This window comes from Balaenoptera physalus (genome assembly GCF_965194825.1).
Source record: "Balaenoptera physalus genome assembly, chromosome: 5".
In the NCBI taxonomy this organism is placed as follows: Eukaryota; Metazoa; Chordata; class Mammalia; order Artiodactyla; family Balaenopteridae; genus Balaenoptera; species Balaenoptera physalus.
In genome coordinates this window covers 13,994,485-14,019,118 of record NC_138884.1, presented here as the reverse complement: position 1 = coordinate 14,019,118, position 24,634 = coordinate 13,994,485, and the positions used below count along the sequence as shown (strand labels likewise).

At 36.1% G+C, this 24,634-nt stretch overlaps 1 protein-coding gene across 4 annotated transcripts in view; it reads right to left on the bottom strand.

Annotated features, from left to right (window-relative positions):
* GRID2 (glutamate ionotropic receptor delta type subunit 2) overlaps nucleotides 1-24,634 on the bottom strand; it is a 1,427,475-nt gene that overhangs the window by 248,077 nt on the left and 1,154,764 nt on the right. For all 4 annotated transcript variants that reach the window (XM_082461676.1, XM_082461678.1, XM_082461677.1 and 1 more), the window contains exon 12: nucleotides 24,115-24,253. In XM_082461676.1, the coding sequence (XP_082317802.1) occupies nucleotides 24,115-24,253 (139 nt within the window). The remainder of the gene's footprint in view (nucleotides 1-24,114; nucleotides 24,254-24,634) is intronic.

Here is a 24,634-nt window from a genome sequence, read left to right as displayed (position 1 = left end):
ATTAATTTACCTTGGCAAATATTGACATTTCTTTTCTAACAATTGGCAATGTTTACCCAGGCCACAGAAGAAATGGGAAAATCTAGAGCATTCTAGAAAAAGAGTTAGCTGTGAATATACTCATACTAATATAGTCTTTCTACCTAACCACACAAAACCTACATACACTCACATAAAATTCAGCAAATGATCATTCTGTGAATCTATTACATCCGAGCCCTCCTCTTCCAACCCCACCCCCGGACTCATGCACACAGTAAAAATGAGTGTCCACAGCTACACATGGTGAATGCTAAAAGAAAGCAAATGCTTTTCCACTCTAATCAGTCTTATTTTCTCAACATCTTACTGAGATTCTTTTATGTCTTGTACTGGTGTCCTATACGACTAGCAACCCATGGATACTAAACAATACTGTCTGATAGGTAAGTGGTATTTAACTATTTGCTTGAACATTCCATATATTGAGAAACTGTAATTTAGGACACTTCTGTGGAAGTAAATTTTAGGAATTTGGGTGGATCTAGGCTGATTACAAACTCTTTCCATGAGAAGAATAAACACTTAAAGCCCTTCAAGCATTGAAAATTAATTTTGATACATGTGATAGTCTGATATTAGCTATATCTGATAGCAATAGCTTTGATATTGGGTAGGTTAGCTTTTTAAGTCAAGCAGGTCTGTTACTTGTGAGCTGTGTAATGTTAGGTAGCTCTTAACCTTACTTTTCTCATCTATAAATGGAGAGGGTACCAGGGTCCTCCTCAAAGAGTGATTAGTGATCCTGTCATATCAGTATTCAATTAAGCTATCGTTTTTATACACAGATTATTATTATAATAATTCCTCACCTTATAATGTCCTTTTAATGATTTTTAATGGATTTTGTGTGTGTGTTTGCCTGTGTGTGTGTGTGTGTGGCAGGATGACTCCTTATATTGTTAACAAGGAGATTCATGAATTGGAGTTGAATTAATGTCTCATCTCCTTTCCAAGTACAAGAATGTATGACTCTATGATACTAAATGGTAACTTTCTTCATAGCGAATTTTTTGGGACATTTATACGACTTTGCTAATGAAATTATCTTATAATGAATGTGTTGCTACTTACATTTCTAAAGCTGTCAACTAGTTAAAAATCTAATGCCTATACCCTCTGCAGTGAACTTTCACTCATATTTTTACCTATTTTCCTTTAATAAGGGAATAGCTCTTACCTACATAAACTGTAAAATAACTCTCATAGGCCTTTCTTTTCCATCTACTCTCCCTTTCTCTGTTTCTCTCTCTCTCTGCCTTCCTTCCTTCCTTCCTTCCTCTTTTTCTCTCTCCCTTTTTTTTTCTCTCTCTTTTTTTCTTTCATATTTGAGTCTGGTTGTATGGAATGCTCACCAACAAATGACAAGAGTGAGCTGCCAGCTTTAGCTGTGGGGAATTTTACGTCTAATCCCATTTTTAATGGGTTGAAACACGTCGACTCAAGTTATCACATCAGAAGGATTTTTCTTCAGGGGGAGAAAAATGGAACGTGGTTGACAGGATAGGTGCTAGATGCTTCAGGCAAAGGGGCTGACCATGAAAGAGAAACAAACAAGCAGGGACACGTTAAAAGTGTCCGCCAACTCAGTTCAGGATTTTTCTCCCACACTCTCTCCCCAGTTTCCTCCTCTGGATGCTAATTTCAGCATTTGCTAAAGGACACATTTTGTTGTAACTCCAAGAGCCCATTAGCAACCACATAAAGAGCCTGCCTGGTGCCCACTGCAGTTCATTGGTTGCAGTGGCTGAGAGCTGTCGTGGGCAGGGCACAGAGGCAGGTTTTCCAAGCACAAAAGGTACTCCAAAAGTTAACACTTAAAGAACAATGACATGCCATAATAGAGGGCCAGCAGAGTGAACATTAGTGTTATAGAGACCTAAGAAGCAGAAAAAAGGACCAGAGAATGTATTGAGGTGGTCAGGTAAGGCAGGCCTGCCACTGAGCGGTGCTGACGACAGCTGTGCACTGGGCAACCTCTTTGTTTCTAGAAACATGGGTTTTGAAGATGTAAAGATTTGAGTTTCAATCCTTGGAAAAATTAAAATTCTCCAAACTGCAATTCCTTTCCCTGTTAAATAGGGGAAACAATCATTTTATAATAAGGTATCTGGAAGTTTGAAGTAGATTTTGATACAAGACACCTAGCCTAGAACTTACTCTTTAAGTGCTCAATTACTGATAGTTGCAGTTATTAATTTATTACTATTATTGCTGTTACTTTGTCCTCTATTATGATTTCTAGAATTGCCATCTTTTGATTTTTCCCACCAATAGATTCATCTCAGCTAAAGCTCTTCCTCACCTGTGGCCTTTAACTCCCACATCCCATCTAACCTCTCATCAAGTTTTGTACATTTTTACCCCCTAAATCTTGGGAATCTGTCACTACCTTTGCCTTTCCATTGCCAATACCCTCATCATTTCTACCTAGGAAATTATTTCTAAGCTTTTCCCCTATCTCTACTCCCACCTACCTCTAATCCATCCTCCATACCACAGCTAACGTGTTCTTTCTGATATTCAAATCCGATCCCATCCCTCACTTATTTAAATACTTCCTGTATACCTCACCGCCCTTAGAAAATGGTTCAAACTCTGTAGCATTCAAGATCCTTCAAAAATTTGGCCTAAAAACTTTTTTTTTTTCATTTTCAAAAACAACCTTTTGCTTCATTCATATTCACATTATACGGCAAACAGACCATTTCATCATTCCTTGCTTGGCAGGTGTTTTCTCAGCTTAAGATCGTTCCTGATCTTCCCTGGTGAATTTTTTCCCTTCCAGATCAAACTCAGCTGCTTCTCCTGTGCTCTTCTAATACTCAAAATATGTTCACATCTTAGCATTGTGGTTCGAAATTTTACTTCTTTGTTTACCTCATTAGAACGCATGTTACTGATGTTCACGATTTTTAAAAAAGAATGTTATTTATTTATTTATTTTATTTATCTTGAAACTCAGAACCTAGCCCAGGGTCTGAAAAACAGCAATCAATGAGGTTCATTTGTTTTGGCTGTACTTCTTTATTAGAAAGATGCTTTCATCTTGGAAAACCAGCATTCCAAGTAAACTAGCATTGCATAAAAATGGGATTTTTACTATATATTACCAGCCATTCTGTGGGTGATTAATCATGGCCAGCAGTATTTTGTAGGGAAAAAAAAAATTTTTTTTTTTTTTTTTTTTTTTTAGAAAATACAACATTTTGAAAGAGAGCTTTGGAAATTTTCCCTGTATCAAAATCCGCTGCAAAAGCTTTATTGGACCACCAGTGAATCGTTTGCAAACAAGACAGTTTGCCATAAATAAATTCAGAGGCAAGGCAAATACAAAGAAAAATTAAACAAATAGGACTGAAACAAAATATCTGGAAAAGCTGAGGTATAGTCCAATATTGTGGTAAACATAGGATCCAGTACAAGGTGGAATGTCTATTCCTGAGAGGGATACTTATTCAGCAGTGTGGAAACAGAGATGCCAATTTAGTGGTTGGTTTGATGAGTGATTTCTGATGAAAATATCAGAAGCAAACTGAAGTGGTGAAGAAAATTGCTCAACTAACTCTGCTAACTGAAATGATTTAAAAAAATGTAAAAGAATTCACGGTTTTAGTAGCTAAAGAAGAGATAAGCACCAGAACAAAGAGAGAATAGTCACCTTTGGTAATACTGAGTGTTATTATAGAAAGCTGAACTTTAGGATTTTTTTCTTTCAAGGGTTGAGTATTTACATAAAGAGGAAGACGTCTCAAGAATATGAATGCTCTACTTATAGGCGAACAGATAAGCATATGGAAAGGCTTCCTGTCTCCCTACTGCAATGTAGCTAATGGCCACTTGTCCTTTGAGAAACCACATTCTGAATCCTAGTAGCTCCTCCTGCTTAGTGAAGCTTTCCCAACTCCTCAGACACAAGTTTGGAAAGGATGTCTGATGAAACATAAGGGTATCAAGGGTAGATGGTACGGTAAGCAGGACTCTTAACACTCCCTGATGTCAGAAGAAAATCTGGTTTGCAGATGGTTCAGTCCACACTGAAGAGCTCAGTGAGAATTATTTTAAGTGCATGAGGGCTAACACTATTTAATGAAAGCAGGCTCAGGAAAGAGTTGGATATTCTTTAGCCCAATAATGCTAGGTTTCTTATTTTAAAAAGATTAAGGTCAAAGTCACACCAGTGGAGGAACTACAATTCTCTCATAGAAGATGAGATTGTATAGCCTAAAAAAGTATAATTTATGGGGCAAGGTAATTCAGGAGGAACCCAGACACAGCTATCTCTAGTGGAGAGGATGTATTTGTGTTTTTCTTTCTCTCGTGGTGCCAGAATTTTTTTTCCTTTTCAAGACAGCAGAAGTTGGAAGTCTGAGGCCAACAAGTTTGAAGGATATCAGGCAAGGCAGAGGGCTAGGATTCCTTTACTTGCAGAGACAGGGAGAGTTTCCCAAGGGAGGCCCCCTGGTTGGAGAGGGTGTTTTATTAGAGGAACCATATGAGGACCAAAGAGGACTGGGGATTTACAGAGGAGGGTCAGCGGATGAGAAGGGCTCCATGTGGGATGCTCGAATAAGGCCTGAGTGGTGCCTCATTCTCCAGCCCCTCTGTTCTGTCCCTCGCCCCGCTTCTGTCCTACATCCTTCACATACCCTCACACCCAACCTTATGTGGTTCACCAGAGTAAATTAGATAAAAGATGGCTTCAGGTCTCTGTGCTCTGAACTTCTTTAAAAAAACTATTTAAATATCCATCAGAATTCCAAATGTGCTTGGTCTAGGAAAAGTGTGTAGAGTTACTCATAAGAGGGCATTGCTCCCTTCCAAACACTGTCCCTACATGCTAGATTACTAGGCATGGAGGATTACATCCCAGGAGATGACTTTCAAGTCTTTCCTGAGAGATTTAGGAATATTTCCCCCCAAAGAGTAGTCAAGAGCGCCCCTATCTGCCACGTGGTATAGACAGGATGGTCACAGGTAATACTGGAAATTCATGTAAAATAGATGCATTTGAGAGAGACGGGTGTCAAGGACTAGGTGGGGGAACATCCCCCTGCACTTGGAGAGACTTGCAGTTCCCATACACTTTTTAGAAGTTGATTCAGACTTGTGGATATGATAGGTCATTTTAGACAACCCAGAGGAAGGAGGAAGCACTCTGTCCTTCTTGCTGCTGTGAGGCAGTAATTAATAAAGGTGATGGTTAAACTCTCTCCAAAATGACAATGTTAAATAAATGCGAGAAAACAGTCATCTGAAAATCTGATTGTCTTGCCTGACTTGTTGACCCACATTATAAGCTAGGAAATAATTTCGTCATGTCGTGCATCCTGATATGTGGCAGACATTATATTTTTCCACCTGCTGACAGAATTATCATTTATGACCCTGTTCTCTATTTTAAATGGCCTATTAGTCAAATAAAGTAGTCTTTCATGATACACACACACACACACACACATATATATATACTAATTAAGCAAAACTCCATTGCAAAAGGCTGAATATTCTGTGAATTCAATTGCTCTGCAATTTTCCTGTGCAGTTTCTTTCTTACATATCATGAAGATGCAATATTTATTTACACAGGACAATATGAACAAATATGGAATTATCCTAAATTTGTATGGCCAGCATTTCATTACATTTACTATCGAATGTCAGCTAATTGTAAAATTTGTTAGGACAATATCCTCAAATAATCCAATATACTTCAATAGTAGAATAGTAGATTTTCATGTTCCTATATCCTTGAAAATACAGGAAGGACTTGAGTAATCCCCATGAATTTCCCTGAGGATCAACACATTTCTAAGTGATGTTAAGAAGGAATCCTAATACAATCATAACATCAGAGAGTTGAAAGAGTTCCTGGAGGTATCACATAATTTGATTACATTCCTTAAGGTACATAAGGCAGCCTCCAAAACTAACTTTATTTTTCTTCCTAAGACATTTTTATGACTTAGAAAACTTAACACCAGGCAGTCCTTACTCATGCCTAACCTAAAACCCCCCTATTTCAAATAATCCTCTCATTTTGTTCCCAGTCACATGGACAATAGCTACTCACCACCTCTAGAACACTATTTCTTTATGTAATAAAACATTTCTTTTTCATTTTCTTCCTTCAGCCTTCTCTTTGCTGAGTTAAACACTAAATCCCTTTACTTTTACTCGCAGGATCTATTACTCCCTTTTTTACTTTGTAATTAACTAAGCCATCTTTTTTCTCTTCTATTGCAATTTTTGCATAAGTTATGGACCTTATAAATAGATCACAGTAGTTTAAAAGTCCTGAACAACTTTTCCACTGCTAGGTGACTTTGGTCATTTTCTTTATAAACACCAGTGCTACATTTCAAATTTACAATTGACAGATGATTCATTCTGAAACTGCCTACATCCCCCAATTTTAAACTATTGTAGATACACACACACACACACACACGTACACAGAGTTTGTTCTTTCCATCTCTGAGTGAATTATCACATATTTGTCCCTATTAAACTTCATCTCACTTCTAATCACCTTGTTTAATTTGTCAAGGTCCTTAATGAATTCTTACAGTGTGGTTCTAGTCAATAATCACCCCTACTCATTATAAAGTAATCTGCATATTTAATAAGCTTACTCCCTATTCCATACTTCAAATCAACACTGAAAATGTTAATTAGAGTCAGGGCCAGTGCTGACTTATGGAAAAAACTTTATACAATATACCCTCCAAGGCTGAAACTGAACCATTGATCAGTACCTCACAGCTGGGCCACTAACAAGCTGTGATACAATAATACACAAAATTACTACATAAAACAATGACCCAAATAAAATACAGTGTGGATTCAGATAAGGAATCAATAGTAATTTGTAATTTTTTTCCCTATAAGGTCTTTGAAGGAGCTCAAAACATTAATCATATTATCAAATTATTCACAGTGGAAAGAAATAACTAGAGAGGAAGAATTTGTCAGAAATAACAGTAGGGCTAATCTAATAGCCTATTTGAAGACCCAGTGAAATGTTACTGTCAAAATAAGGTGGAAGGTCATTGTTTCAGTGAAGATTCTAATGAAACTTTCTTACTAAAACAAAAATCCTCGTGCTTCATAATACAGAGCAGGGGACCAAGTGTCTATTGATAAGTTAAAATTTCCCAAATACAAAAGATATTTTCCTTCTTCGCAGTACAGTAGGTCTCTGGATTTCTCTGAAAAAGATTTTTTTGATCATCCAGAGAAACTATCCTCTATTCCCAGTTAGGTATATATCTTTTTTGAGAAATGTCAACTAAAAGCACATATAAAAGGCATATCCTAATGCTCAGAGTCAGGTCTTATTCACAGTCACTCACATTATAAATATCTGAACTGTTTTTTAAATGTGCTCCCCACCCTCCATTCAGTAGCAAATGTTGAGAGCTCTGCATCCCTCTCAGAAAATGACAATCGTCATCTGAAAAAGCAGCCCAGCCATCTGGCTGCAGATCTTGTTCTTTGCCCTCTTGGAGACTTGCCATGATCTGGGGCATGTGGTGATTTCCAAGCTTGTCCTTATGCTAAAAGATCAGGGTTGGAGAAATAGGGGCTGTAGTAGGGGTGTGTGTAGTGAGTATGTGCATGCGTATGCGTGTGTGTGTGTGTGTGTGTGTGTGTGTGTGTGTGTGTGTGTAGGGGTGGAGGAGAAAGCCATTAAAAATAAATTGACTATCTTCAGATGATAGGAGCTTGTGGAGGAGCTAAGAGAATCAGAGAACTAATGGGGTCAAGCAGATGTTTAGCGGAAGGTGGAGGTCAGCACACCAGGATGGCTGGCAGGATGGTGTGCTGCACTGGGAAAGGAAGATGGGACAAGAAAAACAGAATGAGAAAAATGGTGAAAAAGAGTTTCCTTTCAGTTCTGCCTTTCAGTCTAGGGTTTCTTTTATTGAGTAATCTATGCGAATATATTTTTATCATTATCTTAGACCTTGTTTAATAAGATACCTCATTTGTGTAGTTGATATAGAAGTTTATAGTTGAAGAGACACTGAAAGTAACTTAATTCAAACTGTGGGACAAATACTTGTGGAGAAGGAATGGATCACACTTTCAAAGATGGAAAACTAAGGTACAAAGTGGTTTAGAAACTTACCTTATTATTCAGAAGCAGGAAAGAGACTTGAACACTCAAAGCTAGGTCTCCAGTCCTCTTCAGCAGTTTTCTGCTGAACAACCCTGCCTGCATATTCCACTGTCACTCAGGTCCATCACTTACCCTTCTACATTTTAAAATTTTATTTTAATTTTAAAAAATTTTTAATTTTTTTTATTGCAGTATAATTGCTTTACAATGTTGTGTTAGTTTCTGCTGTACAACGAAGTGAATCAGCTATATGTATACATATATCCCCTTCTTCTTGGACCTCCCTCCCTCCCCCCCCCCCATCCCACCCATCTAGGTCATCACAGAGCACTAAGCTGAGCTCCCTGTGCTATGCAACAGGTTCCCACTAGCTATTTATTTTACACATGGTAGTGTATTTATGTCAATTTTAATCTCCCAGTTCGTCCCCACCCTCCCCTTCCCACCCTGTGTCCACATGTCTGTTCTCTACGTCTGCATCTCTATCCCTGGCCTGGAAATAGCTTCATCTGTACCATTTTTCTAGATTCCACATATATGTGTTAATATACGATATTTGTTTTTCTCTTTCTGACTTATTTCACTCTGTATGACAGTCTCTAGGTCCATCCATGTCTCTGCAAATGACCCAATTTCGTTCCTTTTTATGGCCGAGTAATATTCCATTGTCTACATGTACCACACCTTCTTTACACTTCCACATGAATTTCACGAAAGCCTGCCCCATGTGCCCGGGCTCCTCTAAAATGACTAAGCAGAGTGCTTCCAAGTATAAGAGTTTTACCATATTCTCATGCTTGTGGTAGATAGAAGTTATTTATTCAGCTGACTTCTGGCAAGGCAGGAAAATAACAAGAAATAGAGAGGACACAGGAATTTATATTCTTGAGTACTCAATAGGTTTTTAGGCTTAGATGACTTAGGCTGAGAGAGAGAACAAAGTGAGGATTTGACTTGTTTAGAATGATTCAGCTTGTCCAGAAGAAGGAGATCATCTTAGGGGTTGTGGGAGCTTATTAGTTTGGCAAAGTTTTCATCTCGGTGAGCTCAGTGTAAACAGAGTCTATAGTAATTCTAAAATAGCCCTGTTCCTGGGAGTCACAAATAAAGTTGGAGACAACTTTTAATTAAATCCTCACTGAAGAGTGGCTTTGAAAGACCAGCATACTTCTGAGAATTTTTGTTTTCCAAAAAGAAAGACAAAATCCTGTCTATGACATCTAGATGGCTATATGTTTATAAAACATCCATCACTGTAGTACTTAAGGGCTTTGACAAGTAAGCCATTTTGACACTGAACAATATAGAGTAAGGAGATGAATGTCTTCCTCTGTCTGCCATGCCTGTGTACTCTGGAGCTAAGTTTATACAATTCTATACTAAACCAAAACATAATAAGCAGTATGAATCAGGCCCAGCTCACTCCAGCCACCTTGATTTTGGCTGTTCCTAATAAAGTGTGCAATTCCCTGCTGAGAGCTAAGAAATAGCCTCCTACTGAAAGACTGAAGTGGGTGAGACACTAAGGAAACTGAGAGAACATACCATTCTGGGCTCCCTGTCTTATCCTGGAATAAAAGGACAAAGAAATGGCTTTCATATTTCTTTCTGATTTCTTATGAGGTTATAAACAAGTCATGGAGTTTCATAGTCTCAAGCCAGATTCTAAGAAATACTTTTCTGGTTCATTCATTCAATGAATATTTACTTGTAACCAACTGTGTACTCAATAAGGTACTACATAAGGCACTGTGTTAATACAAAGTGATAAAACCATCCTCGAGAACATATATTGCAATTGGGAAGGTAAAACAAGTAGAATAATACTCCAGTACAAGGCTAGATATTGCTCAGAGTGTAAACAAGGTATGCAAAAAAGGGAGCCACTAAATTCAGTTATGAAAACTTTGTGGAAAACTACACAGAGGAAGTGGTATACACCTACAGGTTACAAGAGGGGTCATTAAAGATGAGTTAAAAGAGAAAACATGCCTGACAAATAGATATCCTGACCTGGGTTTAGTGTTAGTCACTAAGAGTAGCAACTTAATCTTCATGAGAGTTAAACTAAAGTGAGACAACAGAATGAATCATTTGTCTAAGTCCTTATTTTTTTTTTTAACACCTTTATTGGAGTATAATTGCTTTACAATGGTGTGTTAGTTTCTGCTTTATAACAAAGTGAATCAGCTATACATATACATATATCCCCATATCTCTTCTCTCTTGCATCTCCCTCCTAAGTCCTTATTTAGGCTTAAGATCAGATAAGGCTTGCTGAGAGACAGTTTTTTTACCTTTGAGGGGCTTGGAGGATTAAGGGGCAGGGCAAGAAGACAACACCATGAAGTAGGGCAGTGGTAGCTGTGTCAGAAACAATAGCAGCAGCAACAGGGAACTTTGATGTTTAGTTGAACCAGGTAAAAGAAATAATTGAGTGTATGAAATTGTGGACAAAATGGTAAAAAGAATAGTTATCAGTACCACAAAAATGAGAGTGAAGGGAAGAAGAGTTCAAGGAATTTTACATGAGCTCCTGGGAGCAAGGAGAAAAATGGAAGCAAATCCTAGGTAGGGTGTGTCCAGGAACTGTTCTGTTATTTATGTCTTTTTTCCCCCCATTTATTCTTTATACTAAAAGTTATGAAGTTGAACCCATTCTCTTCTTACTCTTAGGGAAAATAAGGCTTAAAATAATTACGGAAAATGACAAGATCATTTGCTACTAAGTGGGAGAGATTTTAAATGCAAATTTATTTGAATCCATGGCTCTGGTGTCTGTTTCTAGGATACCATGCAACTTAGAAATATCTGGAACTGACTTAGCTAAATATAATTCAGCCATTAATTCTTTTCTGAAAATCTTTATTTTTCAAAGAAACTTATAATGATACTGATGGTTTTCATTCATTCATGTATTCACGAATATATTATTTATTACATTCAGTAAAGATTTAGTGTATTTGCAGACGATATGACCCACTGGTGAAGACAGAGGTTCTAGTGCCAACTGCCTGGGTTTACTACCCGAGCTTTTAGTTTTGTCATCTTCAATAAGGAGATGAAAATAACATATCTCTCATAGGGCTGTTATGAGGATTAAATGAGAAAATCTGCACAAAGCATTAGGAAAGTGTCTGTCACATAGCAAGCACTCGTTGTTAGCTGCTCTTATTAATACTCTGTGTCAGGCACTCTGAGAAGGATTAGGGGAACAAATATCAATATGACATAGTCCTTGTCTTTGAAAAATGTACACTCTCAAAGAGAAGACACATGTGTAATGACTAATTGTGCCTGAGCTAACAGAAAATGCCAGAAGAGAAGAATGCAGTTCAGGGTCATTTCAGCAAGTGGGAACAGCATGGAAACTCCAAAGAAGCATGAAATATCCTACAAAAGTTTGGCTTGAGGGAGGAACACTCCCAAACTCATTCTACGTGGCCACCATCACCCTGATACCAAAACCAGACAAAGATGTCACAAAGAAAGAAAACTACAGGCCAATATCACTGATGAACATAGATGCAAAAATCCTCAAAAAATACTAGCAAACAGAATCCAACAGCACATTAAAAAGATCATACACCATGATCAAGTGGGGTTTATTCCAGGAATGCAAGGATTCTTCAATATACGCAAATCAATGTGATACACCATATTAACAAATTGAAGGAGAAAAACCATATGATCATCTCAATAGATGCAAAGAAAGCTTTCGACAAAATTCAACGTCAATTTATGATAAAAACCATGCAGAAAGTAGGCATAGAGGGAACTTTCCTCAACATAATAAAGGCCATATATGACAAACCCACAGCCAACATTGTCCTCAATGGTGAAAAACTGAAACTATTTCTACTAAGATCAGGAACAAGACAAGGTTGCCCAGTCTCACCACTATTATTCAACATAGTTTTGGAAGCGTTAGCCACAGCAATCAGAGAAGAAAAAGAAATAAAAGGAATCCAAATCGGAAAAGAAGTAAAGCTGCCACTGTTTGCAGATGACATGATACTATACATAGAGAATCCTAAAGATGCTACCAGAAAACTCCTAGAGCTAATCAATGAATTTGATAAAGTAGCAGGATACAAAATTAATGCACAGAAATCTCTGGCATTCCTATACACTAATGATGAAAAATCTGAAAGTGAAATTAAGAAAACACTCCCGTTTACCACTGCAACAAAAAGAATAAAATATCTAGGAAAAAACCTACCTAAGGAGACAAAAGACCTGTATGCAGAAAATTATAAGACACTGAGGAAAGAAATTAAAGATGATACAAATAGATGGAGAAATATACCATGTTCTTGGATTGGAAGAATCAACATTGTGAAAATGACTCTACTACCCAAAGCAATCTACAGATCCAATGCAATCCCTACCAAACTACCACTGGCATTTTTCACAGAACTAGAACAAAAAATTTTACAATTTATATGGAAACACAAAAGACCCCGAATAACCAAAGCAATCTTGAGAAAGAAAAATGGAGCTGGAGGAATCAGGCTCCCTGACTTCAGACTATACTACAAAGCTACAGTAATCAAGACAGTATGGTACTGGCACAAAAACAGAACTATACATCCATGGAACAGGATAGAAAGCCCAGAGATAAACCCACACACATATGGTCACCTTATCTTTGATAAAGGAGGCAAGACTATACAATGGAGAAAAGACAGCCTCTTCAATAAGTGGTGCTGGGAAAACTGGACAAGTACATGCAAAAGTATGAAATTAGAACACTCCCTAACACCATACACAAAAACAAACTCAAAATGGATTAAAGACCTAAGTGTAAGGCCAGACACTATCAAACTCTTAGAGGAAAACATAGGCAGAACACTCTATGACATAAATCACAGCAAGATCCTTTTTGACCCACCTCTTAGAGAAATGGAAATAAAAACAAAAATAAACAAATGGGACCTAATGAAACTTAAAAGCTTTTGCACAGCAAAGGACACCATAAACAAGACGAAAAGACAACCCTCAGAATGGGAGAAAATATTTGCAAATGAAGCAACTGACAAAGGATTAATCTCCAAGATGTACAAGCAGCTCATGCAGCTCAATATCAAAAAACAAACAACCCAATCCAAAAATGGGCAGAAGACCTTAATAGACATTTCTCCAAAGAAGATATTATACAGATTGCCAACAAACACATGAAAGGATGCTCAACATCACTAATCATTAGAGAAATGCCAATCAAAACTACAATGAGGTATCACCTCACACCAGTCATAATGGCCATCATCAAAAAATCTAGAAACAATAAATGCTGGAGAGGGTGTGGAGAAAAGGGAACACTCTTGCACTGTTGGTGGGAATATAAATTGATACAGCCACTATGGAGAACAGTATGGAGGTTCCTTAAAAAACTAAAAATAGAACTACCATATGACCCAGCAATCCCAGTACTGGGCACATACCCTGAGAAAACCATAATTCAAAAAGAGTCATGTACCAAAATGTTCATTGCAGCTCTATTTACAATAGCCAGGACGTGGAAGCAACCTAAGTGTCCATCAACAGATGAATGTATAAAGAAGATGTGGCACATATATACAATGGAATACTACTCAGCCATAAAAAGAAATGAAATGGAGTTATTTGTACTGAGATGGATGGACCTAGAGTCTGTCATACAGAGCGAAGTAAATCAGAAAGAGAAAAAGAAATACCGTATGCTAACACATATATATGGAATCTAAGAAAGAAAAAAAAAAGGTGTTGAAGAACCTAGGGGCAAGACAGGAATAAAGACACAGACCTACTAGAGAATGGACTTGAGGATATGGGGAGGGGGAAGGGTAAGCTGTGATAAAGTGAGAGAGTGGCATGGACATATATACACTACCAAACGTAAAATAGATAGCTAGTGGGAAGCAGCCGCACAGCACAGGGAGATCAGCTCGGTGGTTTGTGACCACCTAGAGGGGTGGGATAGGGAGGGTGGGAGGGAGGGAGACGCAAGAGGGAAGAGATATGGGAACATATGTATATGTATAACTGATTCACTTTGTTATAAAGCAGAAACTAACACACCATTGTAAAGCAATTATAATCCAATAAAAACGTTAAAAAAAAAAGTTTGGCTTGACTGGAGCATGAACAATTGTGAGAATGAATTAACTGGTGCTAGTAGGCAAAAAAGAAGCTGATCAGCTTTTGAACGGTTTAATAAGCTCTGCTGATGGAATTGAACTTTATTTTGATAGAATGAGGTAATAATGGAGGCTTTAGAGCCAATTTTAATGATGTAAGAAGGTAACTGTCTGGACTCTACACTCTGGAGGGTAAACTCGAATGGGAAGATAATGGATAGAAGGAAGTAATAGCTGAGGTAAGAGAAAAGAGAATAATAAGTAGAGCTGCAGGCAGGGAAAGTCAGGCTCTTTTATTGCCTCATATCAGTAGATGGAAGAAAATTAAGAAGAAAAGCAAGATTTAGGAAAAAAGGTGGAGAAGAAATAGGAGGGGAAATAGAGTTAGCCTCTACCTCATTCTGAAAATAGTTCACTAATCAAACAATGTAATCCACCAAACAGGCTAAAGGAGAAAAAATCATCTGAGCATATCAATTGATGGGAAAAAAAGCATTTGACAAAATCTAATATCCATTCATGATAAAAACACATAGAAAACTAGGGATAGAAAAGAATTTCTTCAACTCGACAAAGAATACCTACAAAAACCCTACAGCTAACCTTACACTGAATAGTGAAAGACCGAATGCTTCCCCAAGACAGAGAACAAAATAGAGATGTCCACTCTTACCACTCTTATTTGACGTAGTATCAGAAGTTCTAGTCAGCACAGAAAAGGCAACAAAAGGAAATAAAAGGCATCCAGGTGAGAAAGAAAGAAACACAATTGCTCAGTTTTGTAAATTGCATGAAGGTTTACATAGAAAATCCCAAAGAATCTACCAAAACTCCTAGAACCCCTGAACTCACATCAGGATCACAAGGTAAAATCAGCATATAATAAACCGTATTTTTATACTAGCAATGAATATGTGGAAGCCAAATTCAAAGATCCAATACCACTTACAATCACTGGGATAAAAATAAATACTTAGGTATAACCCTACCATATATAAGACTTATATGCTATAAATTACAAAATGCTGATAGAAGAAATTAAAAATCTAAATAAGCAGAGAGATATACTGCGTTCATAAATTGGAAGACTCAACATAGTAAAGATGTGAATACTCCTCAAATTAAAATATAGGTTTAATGCAATTCCTATTAAAATTCTAGCAATACTTTTTTGCAGATATAGACAAGATTATTCTAAAATTTATATGGAAAGGCAAAGGAAGTAGAATAGCTAAAATAATTCTGAAAAAAAAAAAAGAGTAAGTGGGAAGAATCCTTATCCTCAATTTCAAGCTACAGTAATCAAATCTATGTTATTGGCAGAGAGACAGATACCTAGATCAATGGGACAGGATAGGGAACCCAGAAATAGACTCACACAGTATGCAAACTGATTTTTCTTTACAAAGTGCACAAGCAATTGAATGAAGGAAAGATAGTTTGTTCTCTTGTTTTTTTTTTTTTTCAGAAAGCGCTCCTGGACATTTGAATATCCATAGGCAAAAAATGAACCTCAACCTAAACTTTACACCTAGTACAAAACTTAACTCAAAATGGATGATAGATTTAAATGTGAAATGTAAAACTATAAAAGTTTTAGCATAAAACAGTTGAAAATTTTGGGGACCTAGGAGTTCCTTGAAGAGTCTTAGACACGACGTCAACAGTACAATCCATAAAAAATAATAGGTAAATTTGACTTCATCAAAATTAAAAACGTTTGTTCTATGTGAGACCCTGCAAAGAGGATGAAAAAAAAAAAACCAATAGACTAAGCAATAGACTAAGAGAAAATATTTGCCAACCACATGTCTGACAAAGAACTTGTATCTAGAATATGTAAAGAACTCTCAACGGTAAAAAAGCAAACAGTCCAAGTAGAAAATGGACAAAGACATAAAGGGACCTTTCATGTAAGAGGATATAAGGATGACAAAAAATACATGAAAAGATGTTCAACATCACTAGTCACTAGGGAAATGCAAATTAAGATGACAGTAAGATATTACTACATTCCTATCAGAAGGGCTAAAATTTTAAAAAGTGACAGCACCAAATGCTGGCAAGGATGCAGAGAAACTGGATCCCCAATATGTTGCTGGTGGAGATGTAAAATGGTGCAGGCACTCTGGAAAATAGTTTTCCAGTTTCTTAAAAACTAATCACACACCTACCGCACTATCTAACAATCACACTCCTGGGCTTTTATGCCAGAGAAATGAAAACATCCACGCAAAAGCCTGAGCATAAATGTTCTAGCAGTTTTATTTGTAATAGCTAAAAACTGGAAACAAAAAAAATGCTATTCAATAGGTAAATACCACTCAGCAATCAAAAACAATAAACTACTGATGCATGCAACAACTTGGATGGACCTCAAGGGCATTTTGCTGAGTGAATAAAAAGCTGATTTCAAAAGGCCACATATTGTATGATTCAACTTATATAACACTCTTAGAATGAGTGGAGAACATTAGTGGTTACCAAGAGCTGGGAATGGTGGGGAAGAAGGTGTGAGTGTGACTATATAGGGGTAGAATGCGGGAGATTTTTGTAATGATGGAGTAGTTCTGTATTGCAGTGGTGGTTAGAGATTCTAAACTTGTGATAAAATGGCACAGTGCTATATGTATACCTAGTACCCATGTCAATTTCCTGATTTTGATACTGTACTGTAATTACTGAAGATGTAACCATTGGGGGAAACTTGGTGAAGGGTATATGGGATATCTCTGTGCTATAATTGCACTGACTTTGCAATTTCCGGTGTATATATAATTGCTTCAAAATAAACAGTTAAAAGAAAGTTTGCTTAAATATTAACAGAACTTACTGCTTTATGACAAATTATGGATTATTAATGCTTTGTCTTTCAAAATTTTACTCTACTTTCTAATTTTCTCAAAATAGCCTTGTGTTACTTTTATAAGAAGAAAATGTATTAAAATGGAATAAAAATGTCTTATTTCTTTCCTGATGGCTCAAGGCTAAAAGTAATTAATAGACAGGATGGGGTCCAGGAATAGCAAACCTGGAGATGCAAATTTTTGGCAAAATTGCATCTGAAAAGTAGCCTAACCAGAGTGATTTCTAGAATTTCCTCACATTAGTAACTCTCTTCGTCCCTATCTATTTAACTAAGAGGTAGTAAACCACAACCTCTCCTTAAATATCTTAAAAAAATAAACTGAGGCAATATTCCTACATTCACAAGAAATGTAATTGTTAGCCTAGAGATATAAAGTTTCTCAAGCCAGATTTCTCTTAAATTACCCTTAATCCTTAGATATTTCCACATAAGGAGCCCATGAAACAAGAAGATATGTGGATCAGGTTTATATCAAGTAGAGACACACTGTTAAATGCCATAAATATACGTGCATTAGACACCTCCAATGAGTTTCCATATGCTCCTCCATTTTTCCTCTCTGGCCCATCCTCCTCTCCACAGATAAAGCTGTCTTTCTTAAATGATGTCACTCTTCATTATCTCCAGGAAAAACTCCAAATTCCGTAACAAGCTTTATCATGCCCTTCAAGATGTGGTCCTACCCTCCTTTTCTATTTCACTTCCTGTCACCCTCACATCACCTATCTCAATCCATGAAGGAAATGAACACATTTTGATAACCCACCCTTTGCTAGATATTCTCCTAGGAGTTTAATACCTCTGCTATAAGCCACTCCTTCAGTATGTTGAAATTTATCCTTTAAGATCAAACTCTCCGATGATACATCAGAGAACCTCTGTGATGCCTAATAGTTTTTTTTCCTCTCTCCTCCTCTTCTCTCCAAGTTATTGACTTAAATCACTCCTTCCCTGTGTTCATACAGCATTTTATAAATAATTTATCATAGCCCTATGTCATTGAATTCTACATTGTTATCTCCCCGAATAAATTGTGACTCAGGGATAATATCTAAATACCTTTATAGACTAAATGCCTAGCACAGTGTTCAAATATCTACAGTTGACCCTTGAACAACGTGGGTTTGAACTGTGAGGGTCCACTTATTCATGGACTTTTTTTCATTAAAATCATATATGTACCATAAATAGTTTTCCTTATTATTTTTTAGTAACATTTTCTTTTGTCTAGCTTATTTTATTGTAAAAATAAGTATATAATACATATAACACACAAAATACATGTTAATTAACAGTTTATGTTGCTGGTAAGGTTTCAAGTCAGCCGTAGGCTATTATTAGTAAAGTTTTGGGAGACTCAAAAGTTATACATGGATTAGCAAAAATAAACAAATGGGACTACATCAAACTAAAAAGCTTTTGCACAGTGAAGGAAACTATCAACAAAATGAAAAGGCCACCTACTGAATGGGGGAAGATATTTGCAAATGATATACCCGATCAGGGGTTAATATCCAAAATATACAAAGAACTCATACAACTTGACATTAAAAAACAAACAACCAGATTAAAAATGGTCAGAGGATCTGAATAGACATTTTTTCCAAATGTCTGTATAAATTACAGACATTTAACATACAGATGGCCAACAGGCACATGAAAAGATGCTCAACACCACTAATCACCAGGAAATGCAAATCAAAACCACAATGGGCTACCACCTCACACCTGTCAGAATGTCTATTATCAAAAAGGCAACAAATAATAAGCGTTGGTGAGAAGGTGGAGAGAAGGAAACTCTGTGCATTGGTGCAGCCACTATGGAAAACCATATGGAGTTTCCTCAAACAATTTAAACCAGAACTAGCGTACGATCCACCAATTCCACTCCTGGGTATTTATCCAAATAAAGTGAAAATACTAATTTGAAAAGATTATGTTCTTTTGAATTGAAAAGATTACGCACCCCTATGTTCACTGAAGCATTATTTACAGTAGCCAAGAAACAGACTCAGAGAAAAAGAGATCAGATTTGTGGTTACCGGCGTTGGGGGCGGGCGGGGAGAGGGGGAATTGCATGAAGTTAGTCAAAAGGTACAAACTTCTAGTCATATGGTAAATAAGTACTAGGGATGTAATTCACAACATGATAAATATAATTAACACTGCTGTATGTTATACCTGAAAAATGTTAAAAGAATAAATCCTAAGGGTTCTCATCACAAGGAAAAATAATTTTTCTATTTCTTCTATTTTGTGTCTATGATATGATGAATGTTCACTGGACTTATTGTGGTAATCCTCTCATGATGCATGTAAGTCAAATCATTTTGTCATACACCTGAAATTTACACAGTACTGTATGTCAATTATATCTCAATGAAACTGAAAGAAAAAGAGCTATACATGGATTTATGATTGCGTGGGAGTTGGTGCCCTTAAACCCCACATTGTTTAAGGGTCAACTGTATATAGATACATAATTAGTTGAACTAATTGAATGAAACTAATATATTTATTTAGGAGTTTTTATAGTTAGGAATACCTCCATTTCCGAGAGCATGATTATAATGATCTTGGTAATAGTAACGTAGCAAAGATAGTTACATAGCTCCATGGGGGTAAAGGAAAGGAATAAATCGTTTCATTAGAGAGCACCTGCTACCATTCTCTGTTTCCCTAGACTGGGAGACAGACAAATTTCTAAGCCCAGTGATACTCACTGTGTGGCACTGAGAAAAACAGTTGCCCAATAATTTTTTCTTTTTCTAAATGTAGACAAATATGAATACAAAAATCCTGTTATTGGTGTGGTCTCCTCCAGTGAATAGCATATTTAGGAATCTCTTTTTGCATATGCTTGGGAAGAAATTTACCCCAAATTAGTTTGATTCACTGGCTGTATTAACTCAATATTTTGTTTAGTCCAACATCGTGTTATGAAAAATGAATGCATTAAACATAAAAATATGGTGCGATGTTGGGATCCCTTTGAATAGACCCAAGCTTACTTTTAGCCCCAGGAAATGAAAGACCTCAAGTTTTATCACCATACACCAATCTGGCTCTAAAGTTATTAATGACTATAACCATAAAACTATGATTTCCCCCATAGCTATTTTCACTGTTATATGTGGAATAAGTAGGTTTTTGAAAATTGCATCACAATAAAGACTATTACAGTTAATGTTGATGATATTATTACCCAGTATTTACTCGAAAATACCTTCATAGCTTCACATGCTCCATTTCACCATTGCCACTTTTAGCCTGGTTACCAACAGAAAAAAGTATGTTCCATTTTTTAAGTATTTGAAAACAATTTAGGTACTTGTTGTTACTCTTTTAGTGACAATGAAAAAGCCCAGATGTCATTAGAGTTTTATAGAAATTGCATATAAATTTCTTTTTAGAAACTGAACTGTATACATCAATAGCCATCCTCAACTGTGTTGCAATCTGCCATATTACATCATATACAGCAGCAGAACATAGTTATGTTGGGCTGCCCCATCGTTGAAGGGATATGAAATTAATTTGCGAGTTATATTCTCCAGGGAAAATTCACTTTCAACATTTTTATTAATGGCAAGGGCCAACTGGAAGGCTAGATGACAATAAATATCTAATTTTGAAAAAGGGGTAAATTTTATAAAAGGTATTTAGCTTCCTAAGAATAAATCTATTGGATTTCTCCTATCAAGCACCAGGTCAACCACCTATTTAAAAGTAGCTTTCCTCTCTCTCTCTCACTGACATTCCTCTAGCCACCTCTGCCTCTCCTGGTGTGGAGAAGTGACTTTGAATTTTGGGAATAAAGATGTGGATGGTATATGTTTGTTAATGGAACAGCAATTGGGCTAGGAAAAAGTACCCCGATGAGCACGGCTTCATTTAACGATGAGCAAATCTCATGAATGTGAATGATTAAGAAGCATGACAGTGGATGGTTTTGTGAAAAAAGTTTTTGCTTTTCTAAGAAAAATTAGACTTAGAATTTTCCAAGAAAGTTTGACATTAGTTATAAATGGAACTTTGAATGTTTCCAAGAAACATTACAATTTTGTTTACCAACACAGCTGAAGCATGAAATTAGAAGCGATCTTTAAGTTTGGGGAGAGAATCAGATCTCTTTTAACTTATTTGGCTCTGATTTTCCCCTTTCATAATTAACCTAGTGAAAAGATTAGAAGGAAGGGGAGATTCATTATACCAAATGTTGACTTTTAATAATATGAGTTGGCATTAGAAAGAAATAATTTGTTAAAAAAATGAATGTTCAGTTATTTTGGATTGTGGGAAACTACACCTGAGGGAAACATCATGTGCAATTAAGATCTTTTTCCATTAGACTTTACTTTAGAAAATCCTATGGGTGTAAAAATTTGATAGAGGCTTTTGCTCCCACTGCTGTTACATGAAAGTCTAGATACTAACGAATGCTGGCAAAGTTGTAATGACTAAATAGCTCAGATATACACACACCATGAGGCCTGCAACCTCAGTGACAGAGCGGCTCAAGCAAACAAATTTTAAGAACCAGCAAGAAACAAATTGTAAGATAAAGAAAAAATTCAGTAGGTAAAGTCATGAATTGGTATTGGACTGATGTAGGTTAGATTTCCAGCTCTGACACTATTCACCTTGTGCTAGTGAGCATTTAACTTCCAAATTTCTGTTTCTTGATCTACAAAGTAGGAATAATAGTAGTAGCTGTATTATTAGGGTAATTTTGAGTACTAAAGGGGAGATATATATATATATATATATATACTTAATAAATTCATAATAAATTCTCAGTGAATATCCATAATTTTTATTATTTATGATTATTGTTGTCATATGTTGCATAAAATCAGTTATTTAAAATGTTCTTCATTCATTTAATTTAAAATGTTTCAAAGTCAGATCTGAGCTGCATAGTAAAAACCTATGTACTTTAAGTACTCTTAAAATATATCATGTTAAACAAAGTTGACAAGAAGTATATTAGTGAGATTAAAATACTCCATTTTAAGTTTTTAAAACTATTTTTCTTAATGTGATTTCCATTGACTGGTCTGGCAAGCAATCTTACCCTGAATGGCAGGTATCAATTATAGATGTAATTAGCTCATGTTGGGATATATGCCTACAGAATCGACCCAACACAAAAATCTCCTAACTTTTGATACTTTATTTCCTCAGACAAATTGAGGATTTGAATAATGTCATCCTTTACATCACTATACTTAGCAATGAATAAGGCTATGACACATCCTTTATAAAGTTCCCTAAAAAGCAACTGGCCATACAAATGTACAAGGGTGTGGAATGGGGACTAGTGTGGCATAGTTAGAACATAGATTCAGGAATGAGACAGATTTAAGGTCTGGTCTTTAATCAATCACTTATTAGCTGCATGATTTGAAGCAAGTTACTTATTTTTTCAACTTCAGTTGTAAAATGGGTTATTAATAAGTAGTATGCATTCCAGAAGATGGTTGTAAGTATTAAATGAGCCAATGCATGTCAAACATCTAGTACAAAGTTTGGCATCTTGTGAGTGCTCAATAAATGTTAATTATTATTTGCACAATTTTACTAATTCATTGATTTCTTGGGCTGGGACGTTGTAATCATTTTCATTATTGCTTAAAATAAGACTCTGATGGGGTTATCAGTTTAAATTTTCCATGAGCTTCACTCTGGATCACTTAAAACTTATGCCACACGTAGAACTGGCTACAAGGGTAGTAAGTTAAAAGGATATGAAGGTTCTGCACCAAAGAAATAACTGGGAAAACAACTTGAAGACTATGATTTGATGAGAGAAGTTGGGAACATCATTTTCATAAATGGATGAAATAATTGACTATTAGTAGCTGAATTTTGGGGTTTCAATTTATATACACAAGCAGTTGAAGAAAATACCCTATTTCTTTTTAGATCATTAATTCTTGATTTTATTTTTAGTATTGTGCTATAATAATTTTGCAACTACTAATGGAATTCATTTACATACTATTTTAAAGGCAAGAAGAATTCATGTTTTCTCTTAAGGATGAAGTAAATCCCTAATTAATTCCTTGACAAAGTTAATTATTCTAATCTTGAACTGTCAACTTTGTTGAGAAATAAATGTTTTTTAACTTTACGAAAGTTCAAACTACCTTGATTTTGGATTAATAAAATTTTCAGAAAATTTTTTCTTAAAACAATATACAGAACACTACGTTCTAATAAGGCAGAAGCTGTACTGTGGCACTGAGCTGACCTCATGGCATGAAACCACATAAAGAAAAACTGGCCATGGTAAATCAAAGGCCTTTGGAGTCTCAGGGCTCATGGGAAAGTCATTTGTGAAATGAAGCACTGACTTAGGTAGCTTTCAGGATTCAGAAGTACACTATAGTTAATGACAATTTACCACCACTGCAGCTGGAAAAACAGCAGCAATAATACTCATGTTAGGTATAATGCAATGAAGAGACAGAATGTAGTTTTACCTCTTGATAGCTATTCTCATTCTCTCTCTCTCTCTCCCTCTCCCTACCTATCATCTATCTATCAATCATCCAGTGTCTACCTATTTACTCAGACAGTGCATAATGGGACAGACTCAAAGCAAAGACTGAGCATCTCAACCTTGAAATATATATATTTTAGTATGTATCCTTTTCCTTCTTTTTAATAATATTGCCCACAGTCATATTTTACAGAGGTTAAAATTCTGAATATGTGTTATCCTTCCAGGAGAATGTGGGAAGCAATGTCCAAATTATACCCAGAATTCTATTGTATAAAGAATGCTCTACCAAAACTGTACTTTCAGGAGTTGGACTATGTTGTGATGTCTGCACATCACAAAATTAAGCCTTTACTCAAAAGGAAGTTGTAAATTTATTAACAGACATCACATAGCTTTGGCCACGCCTGTCATTTCTCATGCTTTGTATCAAGCGGAATCTTTGTCTACTTACTGGATGGAGCTTTCAATGCGGGTGATAGTGAGGAAAGCAGCAAGGTTTGCTGTGTAAGATGAGATGACAATCAAAGCAAATAGCCACCAAGCCCCCATCATCATTCGGGTAGCCAGAGTTGTGTATGGGACTTCCCCACCTGTGGAAAGAAGCAAAGAGAATAAAAGAACATCAACAAGTATTTACTGAGACTCTGAAGTCATACACATTCAAGAGCAAGGTAAATTTTAAGTAATGAGAAATCTTTCACATAACATCAGCATGGATCTCTGTATTTTGCTTATGTTCATCACTTCATATTTGAATCTGTTTTATGAGACTATGTGAGGCTCAGTCAAATAGAAGCATGATAAATATTTAGTATAACATGTTGAAATGATATTTCTTCCACCTTGTTCTTCAACCCTAGAATTACCCTCTTATTACAACCTCAGATATACACTTTATATCCAAGGGCTTGACTATTTACTAGTTAAGAGATATTAATACTATTATGCTTATATTTAACATAAATTTTCAG